The sequence below is a fragment of the Sminthopsis crassicaudata genome, chromosome 3, assembly GCF_048593235.1.
Source record: "Sminthopsis crassicaudata isolate SCR6 chromosome 3, ASM4859323v1, whole genome shotgun sequence".
Lineage (NCBI taxonomy): Eukaryota > Metazoa > Chordata > Mammalia > Dasyuromorphia > Dasyuridae > Sminthopsis > Sminthopsis crassicaudata.
In genome coordinates this window covers 26391575-26415071 of record NC_133619.1, presented here as the reverse complement: position 1 = coordinate 26415071, position 23497 = coordinate 26391575, and the positions used below count along the sequence as shown (strand labels likewise).

Sequence of the window (23497 nt, the reverse complement as noted above, 5' to 3'; positions counted from 1 at the left end):
TGTTTGATGACTCAGAAATAGGACACAGGAGCCAGGACTAGTTCAATGGGAGGAACAACAATAAAAGGGGCTCCTATGTTCCTCCACAGCCTGGGGTGTTTGCCCCAGGTGAAGGACCAGTTGTCAACAGTCCTGATTGTGATGCTGATACCTAACAGTCCATTGACAGGTTCAGTTTCCTAGGATTGTGGGGATGAGTAAAAAGCCTCACCCACAAGAAAATAAATGAGTGGGTTGCCTTACTAATCAGTCTTGGAGGCCTGGGATTCTGTGATCTCATAGGTATATTGGTGACTACCCAGTCCAGTCAACCCTTGCCCTGCCATATCCAACCATTAAGCATCCTTCCTTTGCTTAAGGGAAGAGGGGTGATGTCTTTTGAAGTCACCAATTCTGCTTTTGAATAATAAATCATTGCTAGGAAGTTTTCCTCAACATTTTGCCTAAATTTACCTCTTTTATTTTTCTTACATTATTCTTGTTTCTGCCTCCTTAGAGTCCACCTTCCTCTGGAGGAAAGCCCCTCAAATAACATAGTTCTTATCTCCCCACTGAATCTTCTCTTCTCCAATAGAATCAGGCCCAGTTTCTTCAACTGAGCCTCCTGGATAGGGGTGCCAGAGCTAGAAAGAAAGAAAGAAAGAAAGAAAGAAAGAAAGAAAGAAAGAAAGAAAGAAAGAAAGAAAGAAAGAAAGAAAGAAAGAAAGAAAGAAAGAAAGAAAGAAAGAAAGAAAGAAAGAAAGAAAGAAAGAAAGAAAGAAAGAAAGAAAGAAAGAAAGAAAGAAAGAAAGAAAGAAAGAAAGAAAGAAAGAAAGAAAGAAAGAAAGAAAGAAAGAAAGAAAGAAAGAAAGAAAGAAAGAAAGAAAGAAAGAAAGAAAGAAAGAAAGAAAGAAAGAAAGAAAGAAAGAAAGAAAGAAAGAAAGAAAGAAAGAAAGAAAGAAAGAAAGAAAGAAAGAAAGAGAGAGAGAGAGAGAGAGAGAGAGAGAGAGAGAGAGAGAGAGAGAGAGGGAGGGAGGGAGGGAGGGAGGGAGAGAGGGAGAGAGGGAGGAAGGAAGGAAGGAAGGAAGGAAGGAAGGAAGGAAGGAAGGAAGGAAGGAAGGAAGGAAGGAAGGAAGGAAGGAAGGAAGGAAGGAAGGAAGGAAGGAAGGAAGGAAGGAAGGAAGGAAGGAAGAAAAAGAAAGAAAGAACATGTAAATAAGATCTTAAAATGAATAGGGTCATGAGCTCATAGACTTAAAGATGGGATGAATGACACTATGGTCATGGATCTAAATTGGTCATCTAGTACAGTTCCTCCATGAAGGAACTGAAGCTAGGAGAAGAAAAATGACAAATGGAAGCTGCTTTCATGGAAAATGAAGAAGGTAGGATTTGAACCCATAGCCTCGGTTCTAAAACGGTTCTGTCCACCACACTCCACCCAATTCAAGACACATCTATGGAATGGTCCTTTTGTGCTACATGAGTTGACAAGAGTCCCTGGCACTATTATTCCTAAAGTCATCTGAACAATAACATTAAATCTTTCCCAAATGAAGAAATAAGAAGAGTAAAAAGAGCCACAGACAGTATGAAGGACTGCTCTGAAATATGGTCAGTGGCAGGAGTGTTTTTCTTTAAACCACATCAACCATTGAATAAATACCAAATATTTTTCTGTGTCATTTCAAATTCAAGCCAACACACCCAGCCTGGCTTTGGAGGAGAAGGCGAAAAGGAGAAAAGGGGAGGGAGAAAGGAAAAGGAGGATTCTTCAGCTAGGTCTGGAGCCTTAGACTTTCCCATTTTTTTTTTTTTTTTAATGTTACAAGGCAAGATCTCTTCTCTACAATCTGGAGCCTGATTTTAATTTCTGCAATACCACATTTTCATGTTAATAACATGTATTTAAGACATCTGTTTGAAAGCCTGCAAATGTTCATTTACCAAGTAGGGGGAAATAGTCCCATAAAAACTCGTTATATTCTTTTTTGAATTAACATTATGGCCATTTAATGGGTCCTTTACCAGGGTTCAAATTAAAATTAGGTCTTTTATCTTTATGACTCCTGCATAGTCACAGCTGCTCACAGTTAATATCACAGATGAACTGAGCCTAATTGAAAATAAAAATGCAAATAAAACAGGCCTTGTAACAAGTCTGTGTGGACCACGGTGCCCCCAGTGAGCTTATGTCAAAGCAAGGGGCTCTCATGTTATCCAACAGCAGCAGACACTTTGCTTCTGAGGTCCAGCCACTCAGGAACTTTGTTTGCAAACTTTTAGACGTGCCAGAGAATTAGGAGGTCTAACTTGGGAGGGAGTCTGGAGGGGATTTCCTTTCCACTGAAACCTATAACATCTCTGTTTTCTAGAGCCTATTTCAAAGTTATAGGATTGGACAAGAGAAAACCATTCCTTCTCCCCTTAATAACACTTGAGTAACTCTCATGATTTGTAAATTCACTGACTTGGAATGACTATTTTGTTGAATCATGGAATTTTAGGGTTATGGAACAGATTAGGGGACTCATAGAGTAACATATATTCCAAAATAAACTAATTTTTAATATATCCAGCAAGTGAACACCATCTAAACTTTTCTTGAAGATCTCTAGGGAAGGGAAAACCAGTTTTTCCTGAGGCAACCCATTCCACTTTTGGCAAACTGATCATAAGTAGCTAGTTACACTGGTTCCATATTGGATTTGAAAAAAAAAAAGTTTTAAGAACTGATTATGTTTGGAACCTTAAGATGTGATAAAATTCAGATATCCCCTTTTCTGCAACTCCATAGACTCTGGACTCATCCCAGCTGAGAGAAGAAGCTACTCTAAATGTCATAATAACAGAAGAAGCTATTCTCAGTGGTACTAATTAATGAGGAAAGAAAAGTTAGCAACACTAATGAGTGTGGGAACCTGGATGGACAGAAGGACAGTCAGTAACTTTGAACATTCTGATCATTCTTATAGGAATATAGTGAGCTGACTAGCAGACCAATTCTCTTGTAAGCAGAATCTGAGTTGATTTCTTTGTGTGGCTAAACCAAGTTTGGCTATAGTAAGCCTATGCCAGTTCTCTTATCTAAAGTACTCAGATCATCTAATAGTCAATGATGATGGTTCAAATCTTACTTTGTATGCTTACTGCCAGTAACCACTTAACATCCTTCATCCTTAATTTTTTCATCTATAAAATGAAGGTTTTGGACTGTGGATGGTTTCTGAGCTTCCTTCTTACTCTAGATTTCTAATTATATAACTTTTAAATTATTTAATCAACCTATTTACTTCATCATTATGATACCAAGATTGGATGAGACATTACTAGACCTATGATTTCATTATTATAATAAGAGGCTCCCAAGATGGCAATTCGAGCTACTTAATTGAGATCAGTACTTTCTCTGAACATTAGAGAATCAGGTGCTGTTTGGGGACCATTGAGAGGTTAGGTGACTTGCCCAGAGTCATATATCCTTTATGTGTCAGAAGCCAGAATTGAATCAAGGTCTTCTTGACTTTGAGATTGGCTCTGTATCCATTCCACCATACTCCTCATGTATTAGGATAAAACTATACAGATGCAGTCTTTATCATTGTGGCTTTTTTTTTCATTAATGTGTCTTCATACAATATAAAAAGGAGAAAATATGAGGAAAGAAAAGCACTCGGATCCTACAAAGTCAAAAGAATATCCAAAAGGTTTGGACCCAACACTTTATTAATCAAATAAACAATCAGTATTTATCAGGAATCTTTGAATATGAGCTGAGTATTTTTCTACACTCTATGGATACAGGGAAAAAAAATCTAACTCCTACCCTCAGGAAGTCTACAATATTTCAGGTCATCTCATTGGATTATACATAAGTTCAGATCTAGAAAGGGCCTTAAAGATTCTTTTGTCCAAACTCCTCATTTTTCTACATAAGAGGAAACTGACAACAAAAGTTGTCACATAGGAAATATGTGGCAAATCTAGAATTTAAACCCAAGCCCTGATGGCAAACCCAATATTCTTTGCATGGTATTATACTGCTATCATCTTTTGGTTAGAAATAGGTTATTCTCCTAGTGAGTGCAAGGAACTTGCTCTTGTCACTTTTGGTCACTCTATCCTAATGACATTTAAAAATGATAATAATTCATTATTTTTGACATTTAAGGTCTGCAAGGAAGTAATTATATACTTGTAATGATAATATATTGACAAATTTTCCAGGCCTTATTTTGGGGTGCCTGTTAAAAGGGGTTGTGAAAGAACCCCACAATTCAGTAGAGGTATTTGAGATCTTTTACCCCTTGTAACACTGGCCTGAATGAAGGAGTCTGTCATGCAAACAACTGGCAGCCCTCCACTTTTCCTCCTAGTGAGAGGGCCAAATATTTCCCTCATGTTAATGGAACCACACAGAAAGTGCTTCTTAACCATACCAAGATCACATCTGTCTCCAGTTCTTCCAGGGGAACAAAGGCATTTCCCAGTAACATGATGGCAGGGTCCTGCTCCTTCACAGTCACAAAATTGTTGGCACCTATCTCCGAAGGTTCCAAATGGACATTCTGTGAATGGCAGAGAAAGAGAAAGAATAAGAGAGTTTCTAAAGACGTTTTCTTTTTTTGTCCTATACTCGTGATTTCATCTTGTGAGGAACTCCTGGTATGGGAATTGCTTTTACCAATTCAGAGTTGAAACTGCTTTTTTTCCTCCCTCAGGCAATCAAGGTTAAGTTACTTGCCCAGGGTCATACAGCCTGTAAGTGTCTTAGGAAGAATTTGAACTCACATGCTCCTGACTCAAAGGCTGGTTGCTCAATCCATCGTGCCACCTCGTTGCTTCTCCATTTTTACTTATTAAAGAGTTGCTTGGGGCACTGAGAATTAAATAACTTTCCCAAAGACACACAGCTAATATGTATCTCAAGAGCAAAATCTAAATGCAAAGCCTACATCTATTAAACCATACTGGATTCAAATCAGGGGTGGCATTGAACCAAAATCTAATTCCAAATCATGTATATAAATACATGTATGTATATATGCACATATATATGCATACAAATATATAAAACATTATATGCACATTTGTTTCATTTTTTGTTGTCATTCTCAGATGATGAGATTTCATGAATAAATAGAAAATGTATACATAAATTCTGAAATATATTTTATTTATGGATCATTTCCCATATCTGGAATCTTGCTTTTCTCTAATAAAATCCTTCTCTTTAAGGTATAGATCAAGCACCACTTTCAATATTAACATTAATATAAACCTTTTCCTTATGTTTCCAACTGCTAGTGTCTTCCCTTTCCAACTATTTCATGTAACTGTTTTGTTACTTCAAATATATTTCTTATATATACTAAGAGAAACACATTTCTCTCCCCAATAGAACATAAGCTCCTTAAGGTCAGAGATTGTTTACATTTTTGCTTTGCATTCACAGTGTCTAGCATACTATGGGTTCTTAATAAATGCTTCTTGATTGATTAGTTGGTAAATACTCAAATATACTTGGACTCTACCTTTTTCACAGCAGCTGCCATTGTAACCTGCAGGACAGATGCATTTGCCATTTTCAGCATCACATCTGGCTCCATTTCTGCAATCACAAGAGTGAGCACAATCCAAGCCATAAAATCCAGGAGGGCATTCTGTGGAATAGAAATGGCAATAGGTCATTCTGTCCCTTCTAAAGAGGAGAAACCAAATTAAATGATCCATTTTTGGTTTGTGTGAGAAGGTAGAGAAAGAGGGAGAAATATGCATTTATTCAGCACTTGGCAATGTGCTAAGTGCTTTACAAATAATATCTCATTTGATCTTGGTAAACTAAGCCAATGACTTAAAATGAAAAAATCTCTAAGAGTTTGATGAAAACATTTTAGTTTGAAAAATAAGTATGTATGCATTAATCCCAGTAATTAAACTGGAAAAGACAAAGGGAGTTTATATCCTGTTAAAATATTAATAATAATAATTAGCATTTATGAAACACTTTAAGATTTACTTAGTACTTTACACATATTATCTCATTTGATTTTCATAACACCCTGAGAGGTAAGTGCAATTAGTATTCTTATTTTACAGATGAGGTAGCTGAGGTCAAGAGAGGTGAAGTGAATTTCCCAGTCAGATAGCTAATAAGTACCTAGGTAGGAGCTGAATCCAATCACCCCTGATTTCAAGCCTGGTACTAGCCACTGTGCCACTAAATTAGCAACCTGCCTCTGAGTTATCTTTCTAGCTTCTTTGGATATTACTTCCCCTCTTGGATTTTGTGATACGTGTAAATTGGTCTTCTCTCTGTTCTTTCATTATATTCCATCTCCCATCTCCATGTCTTTGCACCGAAAGTTCCCTATGTCCGGAAGGCACTCCTTTCTTTTTTTTTCCTTGTAGAGAGTCCCCTTCTTCCTTTTAGAAACAACTCAAATACTATTTTCTGAATGAAGTGTTTCTTGATTCTCTCAAAAGATACCTGCTCTCCCTCTGAAACTACTTTGTATTCAGCTACTTGGTTTATGTTAGTATTTTTCAACTTCACATTAATTCTACTTAAATATACACATACATCTATACATACATAGATATACTTATCTCCACTAAAATGTAATCTCTTTGAAAGTCAGGATTTTTTCATTCATTATGTTTACAATGTGGCAGTGTCAAACACATAGTAACTGCTTACTAAATGTTTTATTTGTATCCCTATTGCTTACAACATTGACACATAGTAGATGCTTAATTAATGTTGAAAGACTATTGGTTCTCTCCTGCTTAATCTTTCCTAATCAATCCTAAATCATGTTTAGGATTCATCTTTCTAAAACAGAGCTTTAATCATTCCACTTTTCTACTCAAGAACTTTGAATGGTTTTCTAATGTCTCTAGGCCAAAGACCAGTTGTTTCTGCTTGATATTCAGGTCCCAGTTTATCCTGCCTGTCCCCACTGGAAATTTATAATTTGATCTTCTTCAAGTGACTAGATTAGAGCATAGGACAGTGTGTTGTATGTAGATGAAAGAATCCTGGATGTGAAGGCAGAAGACTTGGTAGAGAATTCCAAATCTGGCTGATGTTTCTTTATCTGTAAAAAAGTGAGTTGGATTGCATGATCTTGAAGGTTGTTTCCAGCTCTGAAATTATAACCCTGAGATGTTCATTGATTTACACATTTCCTATTATTCTCAAGCATTGCATCTGATAAAAATAACTGACCCAGACTACTGGGCTAATTTCTTTTATTCACCTAAAATTTTGTAAAAGGCCTACTAGGTCCAGAGATTGATGTAAAAAGAAGCTGCACACAATACACTTGCAACTTCATGTGCTTGTTTTTTCTATAAATTAAAGAAAGAAAAAAAAAATTAGGCAATGAGTATTGTGGTGGTTGTTATCATCATAATCTTTTTGAAATATTGTAGTTTTCTTTTCCCTTTTCTTGCTTTTTGTTTTCTTCTTAAAGAGTAGAATCGGGGCAGCTAGGTGGCGCAGTGCATAGAGCACCAGCCTTGAATTCAGGAGGACCCGAGTTCAAATCTGGTCTCAGACACTTAACACTTCCTAGCTGTGTGACCCTGGGCAAGTCACTTAACCTCAGCCTCAGAAAAAGAAAAAAAAAAAAAGAATAGAATCACCCATTTAGAAGTTAAAAGTGTACAAAGTAGGTCTCTAATCTAATCTTCTCATTTTGTACATGGGGAAACTAAAATCAGGAAGTTTAAATGGTTTCTGTATTTAAATCCAGATCCTCCAACTCCTAAATTTGTTCATTTTTCACCTTAAAACATCGTCCCTCCCTTACTCTTTTCTCTACAATGTTTATTCTGTACTCTTTGTGCAAGAAAGGTCATTCTTTTTTAGGTACACACTATGTTGTTGTTATTTTGCCTGAACTTGTGATATGATTGACACATAGAAGTCCTCTATGGTGACTCCCCCCCAGTGAGGAAGATAAGCGATCCTTTGTTAACTTGGACTCTTAGGGAGTAGTTAAGTGATTCATTCTTGGTCACACAGCTGTTATATGTCAGGGCTGGTCTTGGGCCAAGGGAGTCCAGACACTATAGCTTTTCCTCCATTGTCTGCACTGCACTGCAATACCTCTCATTATTAATGCTTCACCTGGTTTCATTATCTATTGTAAGAAAGGAAGTTTACCTTTTTAGATCAGCTGTCAACCTATTTGACAGATCAGGAAGAGGAACTGGCTATAAGCTACTTTTTTTTAATCTATGGTTATAAAGTGCTCATGTATATTTACAAACAATAAGAACAAGTAGTTCTTATATGGCATTTTAGATTTTGCACAACACTTCACATATGTTATTTCATTTAAAAATTAGCCAAGCCCCCTTTACAGCAGGACCTTTGGTGATGGTAATATCTTAAGAACTCTTCACAGCGTCCCAGATCACCCTCACCTAAAGCTGATTGGTAACTGCAGGTAGAAACGATATCTCTTGGTTTTCTCTGGGGACATGATCAGAAATCAGACAGCTGAGAAAGATCATGAATTCATTCACCCATGAAGCCTTTATTAAGCACCTTCTGTGTGCCAGATCCTGGCAAAACAGAGATTTTAAAAATGGCACTGTTCCTGAGCTAAAGAAGCTTATACTCTCATAGGAGAAAATGTATATCAACAGTGTTGATATAGACATCTCTCAGGTAAGGAAACTACTTCTAAAAGTACAAGTTAGCCCCTTTTCTACAACTTGTAGCATTGGTGGGGCTACCTAGAGTCCCAGTACGTGATGACTTGACCAATATCACAGAGGCACCAGGACATCCTAACCTCAGGACTATCTATCTACTCTACCACACTGCCTCCTGTATGGAGATGAGAGTACAATTATATGCAAAATAAATGGAGAGAATATGTAACATGGATAACTGACTGCCTTAGAAATGGGAGGATTTGATTTCCAATGACATCTCTGACACAGACTATGTCACCTTGGATAAGTCTTTTAGTCTCTGAAGAAGCAAAAGAAGACTTAAAGAGTGCATGAGATCCCATGAGTGAAAATTCCATGAAGGTAAATAGAGGCAAGTTTGATTGCTGTGGCCAAAATAATGTTCTTCCTCTAAGGTTGCCTTCTATCTCCTTCATCTAGAATTTGTATGCTCTTAATTATTTGTATGTTGCTTCCTCATTCTGATGTGAGGTCCTTGAGAGAAAGGACTATTGTTTTTCCCTTTCCTTATATTCCCAGTGTCCAGACAGTGCCTGGAACATGGCAAATGCTTACTACAATATTTGTTGACTAAGTTCTAGTGTGCTCAACCAGTTAAATGTGCACTGAGATTGAACTTTGAAGGGATGGTGAGGTCTGACAGTCTTGTTTCAATAAAGACAATTACAGTTAGAACAGAGTTCTGTCTTTCATCCTGCTGACTGAGAACCCATGTCTTTACATGAATATATTGATGTAATTCATCATAATGGGTAGGGTGGAAACCAAAAATGGTTTGGAGTACTATATTTCCTCTGACTCAGAGAAGAAACTTGGCTGGGACACGAGACTACTTAGGTTTCTATCAACCTATTTAACTTGATTATGCTGCATATTGTGTACTGGATATGAATCAGTAAATTATAGTTGCTTTAGTATTTTGTTCTCTCATAACCTCACCTCTAAATCTGGAGACTAGTTATTTTTTGCCAACCTATTCAAACATCTTTCTACTTTAGGCATCTTCACAGTTGTCATTAACAGTCCTGAACTGCTGAAGGTTCCCAAAGAGTAGAGAAAATAATAGGAATTAAATTTAGTGGAAACCCACTGGCCACAAACAACAGCTAGAGTGTCTAACCGCCATTCATCCCTTTTCAAAGGCTATTGTTGGGTCTTCAAAGAGAATGGACTCTTCTCCACATAGGCTTCTTAGAATCTTTATTTCTCCCCCTACATTCATCTTGAGGGTCACTTCATCTGCAGAGCCATCTGAAGTCTGGTCAGAAAATAGCATGAGATAGTGAATAGAACTGTGGCTTTGGAGTGAAGAAATCTAGGTTCAAATCAAACATCCTCTACTGACGGTGTGATCCTGGACAAGATGCTCCAGTTTCCTTCTATGTAAAGTCAGGAAAATAATAGTAGCTACCTCAAGTGGTTGCTATGAGGATCAAATGAAATAATATATTCAAAGTGTTTTTATAAGCCTTAATGCATCACATCAACATTAGTCATTCTCTTCCTCCTCCAATTGTTGGTGCTGTATCTCTCCTTAATTTACCTTACATTCATTTATCTTTGTGTATGTTGTAGCTGTGTCCCCCTTCCCTTTCCTTTCTGTGACCTAAGAGACTTAAAGTAATTTAAAGACTGGGACTAATTTCTTTTTATCTCTATATTCCCCATTGTATAGCACAATTCTTTGTACACAGCAAGTAATACATATAAACACATACACACATATATGAACACAATATTATATGTGTATACATACATATATGTATATACATATTATATAAATAAATATACATATGTATATGTGTGTATATATATAAATATATATATACACATACACACACACGCATATATGTATAAAAGTGAATTGAGCTCCAGATTATGGTAGTCACCAAATTACATTTCTCTCAGAGCAAATTATTCAATAATTCTCCCCTATCCAAATTAGTGAGAAAAATGTTTCTAGAAAAAGGAGAATAACACAAATGCTGTTGCTGTTCAATTATGTCCAATTTTTTGTGATCCCATTTGGAATTTTCTTGCAAACATACTGAAGTGGCTTGCCATTTCCTTTCCTACCTCATTTTACAGTTGAGGAACTAAGGCAAATAGGGTTTAGTGACTTGTCCAGGGTCACAAGTGTTTCTGAGACTAGATTTGAAATCATAAAGTCTTCTTGACTCCAGGCTTGGCACTCTATTCCACTGTGCCACCTAGCTGCCTGATAACAATATGAATAAATATTATCAAATATCAAATATTTCTTTGTGGGCCAATTCTCTATCAATCCTTTCTTACCATAGATGATGATGGAATCATCATATTCAAATTTTAACATCTCAACATCCAATGTGATAAAAAGGAAGTGATCTTTAGGAGAATTAGATTGGGAAGATTGGCTGTGCCAGATCTCACACATGCAGAAGAAATGTGTGTTGGAGATACTTTACTGAGAGCAGTGAGAAGTCAATTTTCAAAGACATCTCCAATGATACAATGAATAAGTGCAATGGAATCTTCACCATGTTTATGTATGGTTCAGGACAGCCACTAATAATACCTGTATCAAAACAACTTAGGACCATGAGATGGCTTCTAGACAGTTATCCTAAAATGGTAAATTAGGCTGATAGTATTCTGAACAATATACATACTTATACTTTTAGTCTTTGTATGTATTTCTAAATACTTCTAAATGCCACAATACTTACGGTGGTCACAGCTGTTCCCATAGTAACCCTTTGGACATTGACAGAAGCCAGTAAATCTATTGCAAGTCCCATTGTTCTGACAAGAACAGTTGAAATGGCAGCTTGGACCATAGGTACCAGGAAAGCATGCTGTAAAAGAGAAGACTTTCAGGATGAAGATCTTTTCAAAGTGACATTTGAAATAATGCCAAAAGCTGAAACTTCTCTGAGAAAATTATCCTGAAGATTATACACTGCAGGGAAAAATAATATGAATGTGAGTGATTCAGTTTCACACAAACCCAGTACTGGAAAGGAACTCAGAGTCCATCTAGTCAACAAATGTGATCTTGAAGAATTCTCTTCTATAACACCCCTGTCAAGTTATCATTTGACCCTTCACTTGAGGATTTCCAGAAAGAAAGGACCTGTCCTGCCTAGAAAGGGCCAATTCTATAGGTAGACCTTTATAATTATTCCTTAATTTTTTCTTACATCAAGAAGGATTTCCTTATTTGCTCTCATTGATGTGGAGATTCTCTCCAAAGGGGGAGATAAAAATCTGGTCATGCTTTCTCACAGTATCTAAGTTTTTCCCATGTATCTCCCTACATTCTGCACATATGATCTCTAATGAAGTCTGCAACCCTTAGGGATTCTTACCAAGGTATCCATAGATTGGTTTCAGGAAGACCTGAAAATTTAGATGGGGAAAAATGCTGCACTTTTATTTTAATCAATCTCTAAATTGAAATCCAGCCTTTTCTATATTCTTGAATTTAGACACAGCCATTTTTTCATGTCTATCTTTCTATTTCTACAAGTTTCTTAACAATAACATTGGAGTTGGGGGGTAGTTGACCATACTCATTGGAATGATGTAGAGAGAAACAAAGGGAAGACAATAAAGTGCAAGGGACAGCATGGCACTCTGGATTTAGAGTTAAAGGACGCAGAATTCACATCCATCTCTATCTCTTGTTGTCCAAAAATTGGGAGGTTAGATAGTTCTAGAATTTAGATATTCATTTTTTCATCTGTAAAATTATACACACTTCAACCATGATACTGTACGAGGATGTATTCTGATGGAAGTAGATATCTTCAATATAGAGAAGAGCTAATCCAATTCCAATTGATCAATGATGGACAGAATCAGCTACATCCAGAAAAGGAACACTGGGAAATGAGTATAAACTGTGAGCACTGTTTTGTTTTGTTTTGTTTTGTTTTTCTTCCCAGATTATTTTTAGCTTCCGAATACAATTCTTCCTTTGCAACAACAACAACAAAATTCGGTTCTGCACATATATATTGTACCTAGGATATACTATAAGATATTTAATATGTATGGGAATGCCTACCATCTAGGGGAGGGAGAGGAGAGAAGGAGGGGGAAAATTTGGAACAGAAGGGAATACAAGGGATAATGTTGTAAAAAAAAATTACCTATGAATATGTACTGTCAAAGAAAATGTTATAATTATAAAATTAATAAAATAAAATAAAATTAGACAAGGTGACTTCTATGAACTCTTACAACTTTAAATGTTTTCTTATAGTATTGTGAAAATAACATGATCAAAATATTCTTTTAATCTAAGTTAAAGATCCCAAAGTCATGACTCATCTTTTTATTTATTTATTTATTTTTGGTTATTTTATTCTTAATTTATGAAATAAAGCAAGAATTACCCTAACAGAATGAAAAAGATGATTACATATGAGACTGCCAATTGATAATGAACAACTTGCTATTTTAAATATATATGTATACATGTACATAAATATATATACATATATGTAAATATATATGCATACATATATATGTATGTATGTATCTATCTATATATGTAAATATATATATGTATCTATATCTCTATATATATACATACACACACACGCACATATATACACACATAAATAATAAAGTGTTGTGGACCAGAACTCTGTACTTGGATTCTTATAAGGTAGCTAATTCAGTGGAATTGATAATCCAATGGTTATCTAGTTTAGCATGGTGATTAACAGTTCTCTAATTCAGTACATGTACTTAATACCTAATATAGTTCCACAATTGACATCTAAGATGATCTAATCAAAACAGAGTATATAAAGTGGGACAAACTCAGCCAGAGTCAGACTTGGAGAAGACAGAGGACTGGGGGCAGGAGCTCAAGTTCTTGGAGCCAAGGAGTGAGATTTACTCCATCTCATACCACCTTGGTGGCAGGGATCTCCTCCTTCACTTCTCCACTGAAACCAAGACTCCTGAAGGCCTCCAAGAAAGCTGTCCTGGGCCCCAGGCAAGGAAACCAGATTGTGAAGGAGACAATAAAGAATTTGGACTTTAACACCTGGCTATATTCATGGCAATTAATTGAAGGCTGGCCCAGAGACCTCCAGAAAACCAACCAGAACACTACAATAAAGTTTTCATGTAACATTTTTCTTTCTTTTTTCCCTCCCCCCCAATAATGGTTACTATAAGTTACAAATGTATATGTATATGTACACATATGTACAATTGTTATCTACATACTTCTATTTGTCAGTTCTTTCTTTGGATACAGAATAGCCTCTTCCTTCAGGGTTCATTTGTCTCTAATAAGAGTGTTTATAATAGTCGAAATGACTTAGTCACTCAAAGTCATTCTTATAACAATATTGCTGTTACCATGTACAATATTCTCTTGGTTCTGCTCATATGATTCAGAGACAAAACTCATTCAAGTTGAGAACAGATAAACTTCTAATGAAATTCTCTGTTGAATGGACTATGATGACATCAACTTCCTGGTGCCAGATTTGTGTTTCTGATTGTACAATAAGATGACATGGTAGAAAGAGCATAGGAATGAGTAGGGGAAAGGGTGGTCTGGTTAAGTCTGGATATGCAACTTTCCATTCTCAGTCTCTATTCCTTACCTTTTTAAATGGGTGTAATAGCATGTATTTCACAGAGTTGTCATGAGGGGAGGTGTGATATAGCTGCTATATTTGTGACATATATGCTATCTGCTATACTATAGCCAATAAAGCAATGGATTTTGAGTCAGGGAAATCTGGATTCCAGTCTTGCCTCAGAAACACACTAGCCATATGCTGCTGGGCAAATATCTAATCTTTCAGAACCTTAATTTCTTCATCTATAATATGAGAGGGTTGGGCTCAAGATCCTAGAAAGTCTTTTTTACTTCTGAAGTCATGACCATATTACCAAAAGAAGATCATTGGAATAATTTCAGATTATTTGCAGACTTTACTTTTTTAATTTAAAAAAATTAAATTAAAAATTAATAGTATTTTATTTTTCCAAATACATATAAAGATAGTTTTCAACATCCACCTTTGCAAAACCTTTTTCTCCTTCTCTATCCCCTTTCCCCCTTCACCAAAGAGCAAGCATTGTGATATAGATTAAATATGTGCAAACATATTTCCATATTTATCATGCTGCCCAAGAAGAATCAGATCAAAAGGGAAAAAATGAGAAAGAAAAAAACAAAAACAAGGAAAAGGTGAAAAACTTATGCTTTGATCCACATTCAGTTTCCATAGTTTTTTTCTCTGGATGTGGATCACACTTTCCATACAAGTCTACTGTAATTGCCTTGAAACATCTCATTGCTGAAAAGATATTTACAAACTTTAAAGTAATTTCATTCTTGTTATCAAAGTCATGATTTTTGTATGACATCTTTTATGACTGTCACATGATCTAAAATAGATCCCACTAATTAGCAAAGGGACAGAATAGAACTTACCCTCCTCACAGTAATTGCCTGTCCAGCCAAGTCCACAGGTACAATTTCCATTGATAGGATTACAAATCCCACCATTTTTGCAGGCACAGGTTAGCTGACATTTATGGCCATATTTTGCCTGGGGACAAACTGTAACCATATTTTAAAAATTAATATCGCAGAGGAAAATATTACATAGAAATATTTCTCAGAGAGTTAGATGGAGAAATGGCACATGATAATGTCATGGCATGATAAAATACTTATGAATTTTCTGAAGTTAAGCACACAGAATCAATCCTGAGGTAGAGATATCAACAATAAACCAATCACCAAGCATTTATTAAGCACCTTGTGCCAGACACTGTGCTACATTAAGGGGATACAAAGAAATGTAAAAATAATCTGTCTTCAAGAAGTTCATAAGCAAATGGGGTCACAACATGTAAGTCACTATTTAGGATATCTGTTTTTAAAAAGTGCTTTCTTTACAACATTCCTGAGGAGCAGGTAGTAAAAATATGATTACTCCCATTTGACAGATGAGGAAATTGAGTCTTGGAGAGTTTAATAGACTAGCCTTAGTTCTATGCAGAAAGAATTGGTGGTGAGATTTAAATCCATAACAAATCTACTCTCTTGAGAAGCTGAGAACTCTTTAAAAATGTATCATACCACTAAGTAGATGCTATCATATTTATGTCCTTTCCTGATTGGGCAATTTATGAGCTTCCTATAGTAATGATAAAGATTAAATAAAAAGAGGTGTGGCGGATCCAGGTCAATTTGGCTTCCAAGAGCTGATTGTTACATTTTCAGTTTGAGTGTAACAACTCAGAAATTGACAAATACTATAAATTAGAGCTTAATTTATTGTTTTGTTGCTTTCCAAGACTTAAGAAAGTGATGAAGAAATTTTAGTAATGCATATTAACCTTTACAGTGTATTGTGCTTTTGCAGAGAACTTATTGACAAACATTTACATCACATCATTGGATCTAGGGACAAGAGATTGGGTTATTTAGTCAGTCAAAAACATGGCTGAAAGTTTGACAATAGCTCTTAGTACTGAATTAAACAAGGAAGGCAGGCAACTTTCTAACACTATCAGATAGTATACTTACAGATACATGATTTAACCTTCATTCCCTATAGCTGTGATTGTTTCCTAATGCTTCACTGTAGTGAAACTACAGTGAAATCCCAAATAGATAAGCTTGGAGTATTTTTGATAAAGTCTTTCATAATTTTTCTTATAACCATAATCTGAGTAATTGAAAAAAAATGTTATGTTGTCAAAATAAATATATTTTGTTGATTTCTCTTTCACAATTCATAGACCACAGATTAGAATGGAGATTTTTTTTTTCTTCTTGACAAGTCCATCGGAGTTTCTTCAATCAAGAAAAGTCTTTAAGCCTAATTGTGCCCTATTTAGAACTTTATAGCAATAAACAAAAATATACATAGACAGACTTTATATTCTTTCTCTCTGAAGCTGTTTACTATAGAACAATCTATAAAAACCTGCCTACTCCATATTGAGATCCCTTTGTGCATATGGGATCTTGGATTCACTCTTAGATCTTAACATCAGACCTGGGAGGACTGCAGAATCTATATGGTTTCATCTGAAGAGGAGGAAACCCAAACCAACCAAGATGAGATTACTTGCCTATGATCACAGAGATAACATGTGGCAGAGCCACTTCTAAATCCAGGATTAGAACCCAGATCCTCTCATTGGAAGTCCAATGCTCTTAGATTGTTGATTAAATATTCTCTCCATGGTATTTGACTGAGTAGTCTCAGCAATTTGACAAGGGCAAAGATGGGCTTTTAAATTTTGTTTGGAAAATAATATTCCATGTAAACTATGAATATACCCATTGATAACCCAATAAAACCAATTAATTATAATGGCCACTGGTGATGTGGGCTTCTGTTTTGGAATAAGGATTATACATAGATCAATAGACTAGATAAAAGAATAGGAAATAAACTAAGTGTGTGTGTGTGTGTGTGTGTGTGTGTGTGTGTGTGTGTGTATGTGTGTGTGTGTGTGTGTGTGTGTGTGTGTGTGTGTGTGTGCATTACCCCTTAACTCTTCACAAGACTGGCCAGTTTTTGAAGTTTTTGAAGGGAGAACAGTTTAGCCTCAAGAGAGAATCCTGGAAATAGCAGCAGTTTAAGTCAATGGTAACATATTAAGAACTCCTGAACTGAGCCTTTTGGAGAGTAGAGTTATTTTGTTGCCCCAGATCTGAGCCTTTATGCACCTATCTGCTGCTGCCATGGTTGTTTTGAGAATTAAAAGTGGGGTGGATGACAGTTCAGCAACCTTTTGGGGGGCATAGAGAGAAGGATTCACTGGAGGATAATGGAGTATTTTCTATATCTTATATGCATCTTTCTGGGGAGTTTCAAACAAAGGGTAGTGTTATATATCTGAAGGATGGTATAGGTCCTTAAAAGGAAGGAAAAGGTAGGAATTACTAGAAAGTGAAGGAGAACTGTACTTTAGTGCTTATGGTGTCCTGGGAGTCTCTTATGCTCTGTGTGGTAGAATAAAGACAGCTTTGACTCTGATAAATATTATTAGTTCATGTGCTTGCACTGGGAACCTAAGGACCTTTTGCTCACATCTGTAGAAACCTAAAATCCAAAGTATTATGATGTCCCTAGGGGAGGCCCATGGATTGGAGCCAAATGAACCGAAATATGATGTTCTTAGTCTAAACTCTGAGTGGAGATGTGAATAGAAGGCAATGATTTATGAGAATCCATCCCACCCCAAATTGAACCTGGTAAATATAAGTCCAGACTATAAGTTCCTGTTGTTTTCATGCAGGATAATGTAACCTGCCTGAGGATAAAGATTGTTTTTTCATAGTCTTTGTAGTTTCCTTATTGGAAGTTCCCCTTTACCGAAGACATAAATGTTTGGTTTTAAAGGCAACTAAACATGAATTTGTGCCTCTTGATCTTACCATAGTGTTTAATAAATGTGGATTAGATTGTGTTACATATTAATTACTATTCTCAGAAAGTTGTTAATAAGAAAATGAATAATTAAATGAGTTTATAGTTGACAATCTTCTAAATCATCTCTTCCTCATGATTATACTAAGTCCATGATTATTTAAATTCTACACATTTTTAAGATGTCATGGAAAATTACAGCCTTCAAAATTGCACCATCTCCTCTATCTAGTCTCTCTCTGTTTAGTTAATATAATCTGTCCATATTTCTGGTTTTGTCTTTTGAAAGTGCTAGTTTCATTTCCCTGTAAAACACACTGATTACTAAAATTTAAGGATCCAAATGTAGTGATTCAATCACTGTCCATCATAAATAAGGAAACATTAGGAAATCTCTCTTTTATTTTGTGTTGAGTTATTTTCTTCCTTTCAGTTTCATATACAAATGTTCTTCAGATGAACTGGCTTATTTGGGTTTGGGGCCAAGCTTTCTTTCAGATGCATTTTCTCTTCCTCTGTTGGTGAGGTGATACCATTTTCAATGTTATACTATTCTCCTCTGTAACATTTTGCAAATGAGTTTACATTCTAAAAAAGTGTTGACTTTGGCTTCCATGACTCTGTGCTTGGCAAGGAGTTCTAGTGCTTCCTGGCTGACATAGTTTGGGGGCTCTTTTGGCCTCTTTTGGAGAATGATTATTTAATGTTGATTCAACTTCTCTCAGAAGTGATTACATCAGAGTCAAAGTTCTTTAATTTTACCCATTTTCCATTCTTTAGCATCAATAGTTCATCTAAATGAGTCAGATGGGAGTTGTTGAAATTATACCCAGTTTCTCACTTTTTATTCTTTAATTTATGTTGGATTTTGGTCCTTGCTTTATCTAGTTAATCTGGCTGATGACAACTGATTCAAAAATGATGCCCATATTGATGACTCAAAAATGATGCCCATATTGATGACTATTGTATTTGACTTAACAAGATATAGTCAACTTTAATTTTTTCCTCATATACTTTGATGTGATTTTGACAATCATATTAATTATAGGGGTATGATAAAAAGTTAGTAAATATCAGTGAAAATCAATGAGTGAAGAAGGTAAGGACTTTTGGATACTTTGGATGCTTTATGCTATCATGAATTCTTCTTTTTTAAGCCTTGGAATATTTTTGAAGTTCTGTACTGGGCCCTTTCTCTTTGCACTCTATCTCACTTGGTGATCTCTTTAGCTATCATGAGTTTAATGAAAATTTCTTTGAAAATGACTTTATGATACACACACATACACACACACACACACACACACACATAAACCCACAGAACTCATACTTTATACAAAGTAATAAAAGGCCAGTGAAGTTTACTGAGTTGGGGGAGGGAGGATTACATAGACAAACCTCTATATTAGCAAACATTGGTAATTGAGTAAGGGATGTATTGGGCTAGGGAGAGAGTTAGATGAGTAACTTATTATGGAATGGAAGCTTATTATAATGGCAAGGAGAGTACAAAGGTACAACCTTAAGTGACGGAGAGAAAGATAGCTGTTTGAGGTAAAATATGAGGAGTTCTATTTTGAGTCTGTAGAATTTGGGATGCCTGTGTCAAATCCATTTTGAGATGTTGCCAAAATAGTCAGTGCTATCGTATTGTAGAGAAATTGGAAGAAAATAAGTGGAAAGATCAACTTACTTCCATGTTTCTTTGCTGTATCATGCAAAGGAACATGCAGACAAACTGAGGAAAATATTCTATCCACTGTTTTCAGTCATAAGGGATGAATTTACTGAATGATGTGGATAAAAATCACAGGATGAGCTTTTGGAGTGTTTGAAATCAACCTTGATGGACTCGGTATTTGCTCTTATCTATATGTTTCTATCTGCAGAATTGAGCATGGATGCACCCATTTTAAAATTTTATAAATAGCACCCCAGCTATTATCTGGTAATTTCCTATTAAATGAAAAGATTTATGATTTTTGTAACAGTCTCTTCAAAGTATTGTCTCTACTGTTGGGCTTGGGTGATGCATTGTTTCATTTTGTAGAATTGCTTTTCCCCACCTCTCCCTTTTTGTTTTTTTATTCTTAGTTACAAGGGCTTTGGGAAGAAGAAAATGAGAATATATTTGCAATTGAAAATGATTTAAAAATAAAATATATAAATAAAAAGACGTGTGTTTACAAATGAAACAATTGTTTCTGATTACAGAGAATTGGAAACATTTTACATGAATAAAATATTGCATATAGGGCGAGAAGAGAACTGCTTGACTGGAGAAAAATCTTTGTACCAAGTATTTCTGATAAAAAAAAACTGACATCCAAGATAAATAGTCAAGTAACAGGAATATATGACTAAATGGCATTCCCCAATGGAAAAATAATTTTAAAAGATATAAACAAAAAGTTCTTAAAAAGTGAATTGCAAGCGATGAATAACTATATGAATGGAAGCAAATGATAAAAAAAAAGTTTCTTTATATGCTTAAATATTAATAGGCACAGTTTTTATAGCAGCAAAGAACTGGTAACAAAGCAAGATTGTGGGGGTATTTTTAAAAAGTTATGGTAGGTGAATTTAGCGGGATATTACTTTGATATAAGAAAGGATGGATGTAAATTACATAGACAACTATTGAGAGATTGATTTGATGAAAACTGAAGTGAACAGAAATAGGAAAGTAACAAATGCAATGTAGCTGGAAAGAATGATAACACCAAAACAATTGAAACTAAATCCTATGAAATTATAAAGATAAGCCTGTGTGCAAAGAAGACATCTATGGAGGCATTTTCTCTCTTTGTCTGTTTCTCCCTCCCTCCCTCCACCACTCTCTGCCTCTGTATCTCTTTTTAGAAGAGATGGGGAATTTTGAGTGTGAATGCTATAATTAAAAGCAGGCTCTTTTTAAAGGCTTATCACAGAATCTGGTACACAGTAAGTGCTTAATAAATGGTTATTGGTTGATTGATTGTTAGCTTTGATGAGCTGTTTTCTTTCTCTCTTTTCTTGTTCTTTGTTATAAGTGATTGCTCTCTGAAAGGTAGAAGAAGGGAACAATAGGAAATGAAAGTGATGTAAAAAATTACATTTCAAAAATTCAGTAAAAGAATTAAAGTGTAACTTCAGAAGATCAAGTATTTTAACATGCTTTTTTCTCTCCATGAAAAAACCATTATAAATAAGAAAAGTATATTTACTTTCCTCGGCTTCCAAGCTACCTTTATGTTTAATATTTGTTATTCTCTAGACAGGCAAGGTGACCTTGTATATCTCATTCTCTTGCTTTGCTGACAGCTGGGTCCACTATACCGAAGCAGGCCCTGGCACCTTCCAGTCTTTGGGTCACCCTGCCCTGGGCCACAAGAATACAACAGGGCACAATTTCTCCCATAGTGATTTTCAGGACAAATTACAGGAAAAATAACATGAGCAGATTTTTCTCATTAAAACATTCTGGCGGTCAGCGGACAATTTTTTTTTTAAACTTTGTAATACAAGGCCCCTTCTTTTAATCAAACAGCCTTCTCTGAGTTGCCTTCAGTTCAGCTTGGAGTCTAAAAAAAGTTGCTTTCAAAAGGAAAAGAAATTGTTCAAAGCTTTGCTTATTTTTTCATCACAATTTGAGTTGACGTTAGGAATTTCCAAGCAAACACGTAGTGTCAAAACACTTTGACTAGAAATCTCTCTTGTAAATCACGGACCTCAAATGGTCCCAATTTAGATTGAAGCTCACCTTTTTTTTAATGTACTTATTCTTTTTTTTTTGCAGAAAATACTAGATTGGGAATCAAATTTAAAGGTAAGATCCTAGCTTGACCACTCATTTTCTATGTGACCTTGAGATGTTCATTTAATCTTCAAGGATCTCATATTCTTCATCTCCACAGTGAGAGGACTGAATTAGACGACCTTTGGAGGACTTCCCAGTTTTCAATCTTGACCACAAAATGGTTTCCTTAGAAATTCAGCTTGTCCATACAAATACCAGGGCAGGACTTTATTTTAAGCAGGCCTTCATTGATGATACTGAGGAGCAAATAATATGTGTGTAGTAGATATGGGTTCAAAATTATTTTTACTGACTCTTACTTGCAAATTGGTCGATAATATTTTCTTTAATATTCTTTAATGTTGTATATTTTCTTATTCCCAACAAGACTGTTGCCAAGCATGGTGCTTGGTAAATGACTGCTTGCTTGATTGTAAATACAATATCAGCATATATTAGCCCAAGAGTGACCTTAGCAATGATCTTTGCTGGATAAAATCTTAGACAAGATCTCATAGCTGGTTGATAGAAGAGAGGAGCCAGAATTCAACTTCTTTGGTTTAACTTCTACTAATTTCCTATAAAGTAGGATAGGTCAGTGGTTCAGACATCATCCCCAAATGCATTGTGGGTAACTCAGAAAAAAATGTGTTGATTACTTTCCAATCCATTCCATCAAATTAAATAAATCCAACATTTATGGTTTTATCATCATCATCATTATTATTATTATTGTTCTTATTAAGTATAAGATGCTGCAATAGTGCCAGGATACAAAGTGCTTGCCCCCAGGCAGCTTATATTCTAATTGCATCCCAGTAGGATGGTAAATATATTTTTCTTCCCATGTGTTTCTTAAAATGGAGACAAGACAGTATCTGAATAGAGTCTATATATAGTGCTCAATGCATATTAGAGGCTCAAAAATGAATATTTGTTGAATTGAAAATGAATGTCTGTTCAATTAATTCAGCTTGCATTTATTTAGTGCTTCCTATGTGGCAGATGTGGGGAACATGAAGGCAAAAAGGTATCATTTCTTTGCTGCAATGAGCTGGTAGTCTATCTGAAGGGAAACAATGTATACCCAGAGAAATTAAATATGAAATATGGGATAAAGTCTGTGACTTTGTTAATTTAAGAACTCTTAGTTGAAGAAGCTTTCCAAGCCAAGTCAGATGGCATCTTCTTGGCAATTTGTAACTGAATGAGTTGTCTGGAGTAGAGCAGCACATACAAATGCTGGCCAAACCAGATTAAATGTGGAAACAAAATAAATACAAATACAATAGAACAGGATAATGTTAATATGTGGTTTTCTACATCAATATGCATAGTTTACGGGTTCTAAAGAACTAAAATGTGTTCTAAAGAACATTTCTAAAGAAATTTGAATTGGATTCCACTGGCTAAAGCTCTGAAAGGTTAGGTGTGTTGTGGAGGATCCCAAACTCTGAAACTGCCTTCCTGGTTCTGAGGTCAGCTCTCTCTCCATCATACCAGCCTATTTCTCTGAAAAAAAGGGAATTTATTGTTCTATGTGAGGGAGAACTCCTTCAGCTTGGAGCATCAGGAAAAAAAAAACAATGAGAGAAGGTGTCACGTGAGT

The 23497-nt window shown here is 35.5% G+C and overlaps 1 protein-coding gene across 1 annotated transcript in view; it reads right to left on the bottom strand.

Annotated features, from left to right (window-relative positions):
• The window catches only part of LOC141561848 (uncharacterized), a 327004-nt gene that overhangs the window by 11633 nt on the left and 291874 nt on the right, over positions 1-23497 (bottom strand). Inside the window, exons 17-20 of the mRNA XM_074301949.1 lie at positions 15146-15274; positions 11400-11528; positions 5514-5642; positions 4419-4547 (exon numbers count right to left, since the gene is read on the bottom strand). Of these exons, the coding sequence (XP_074158050.1) occupies positions 4419-4547; positions 5514-5642; positions 11400-11528; positions 15146-15274 (516 nt within the window). The remainder of the gene's footprint in view (positions 1-4418; positions 4548-5513; positions 5643-11399; positions 11529-15145; positions 15275-23497) is intronic.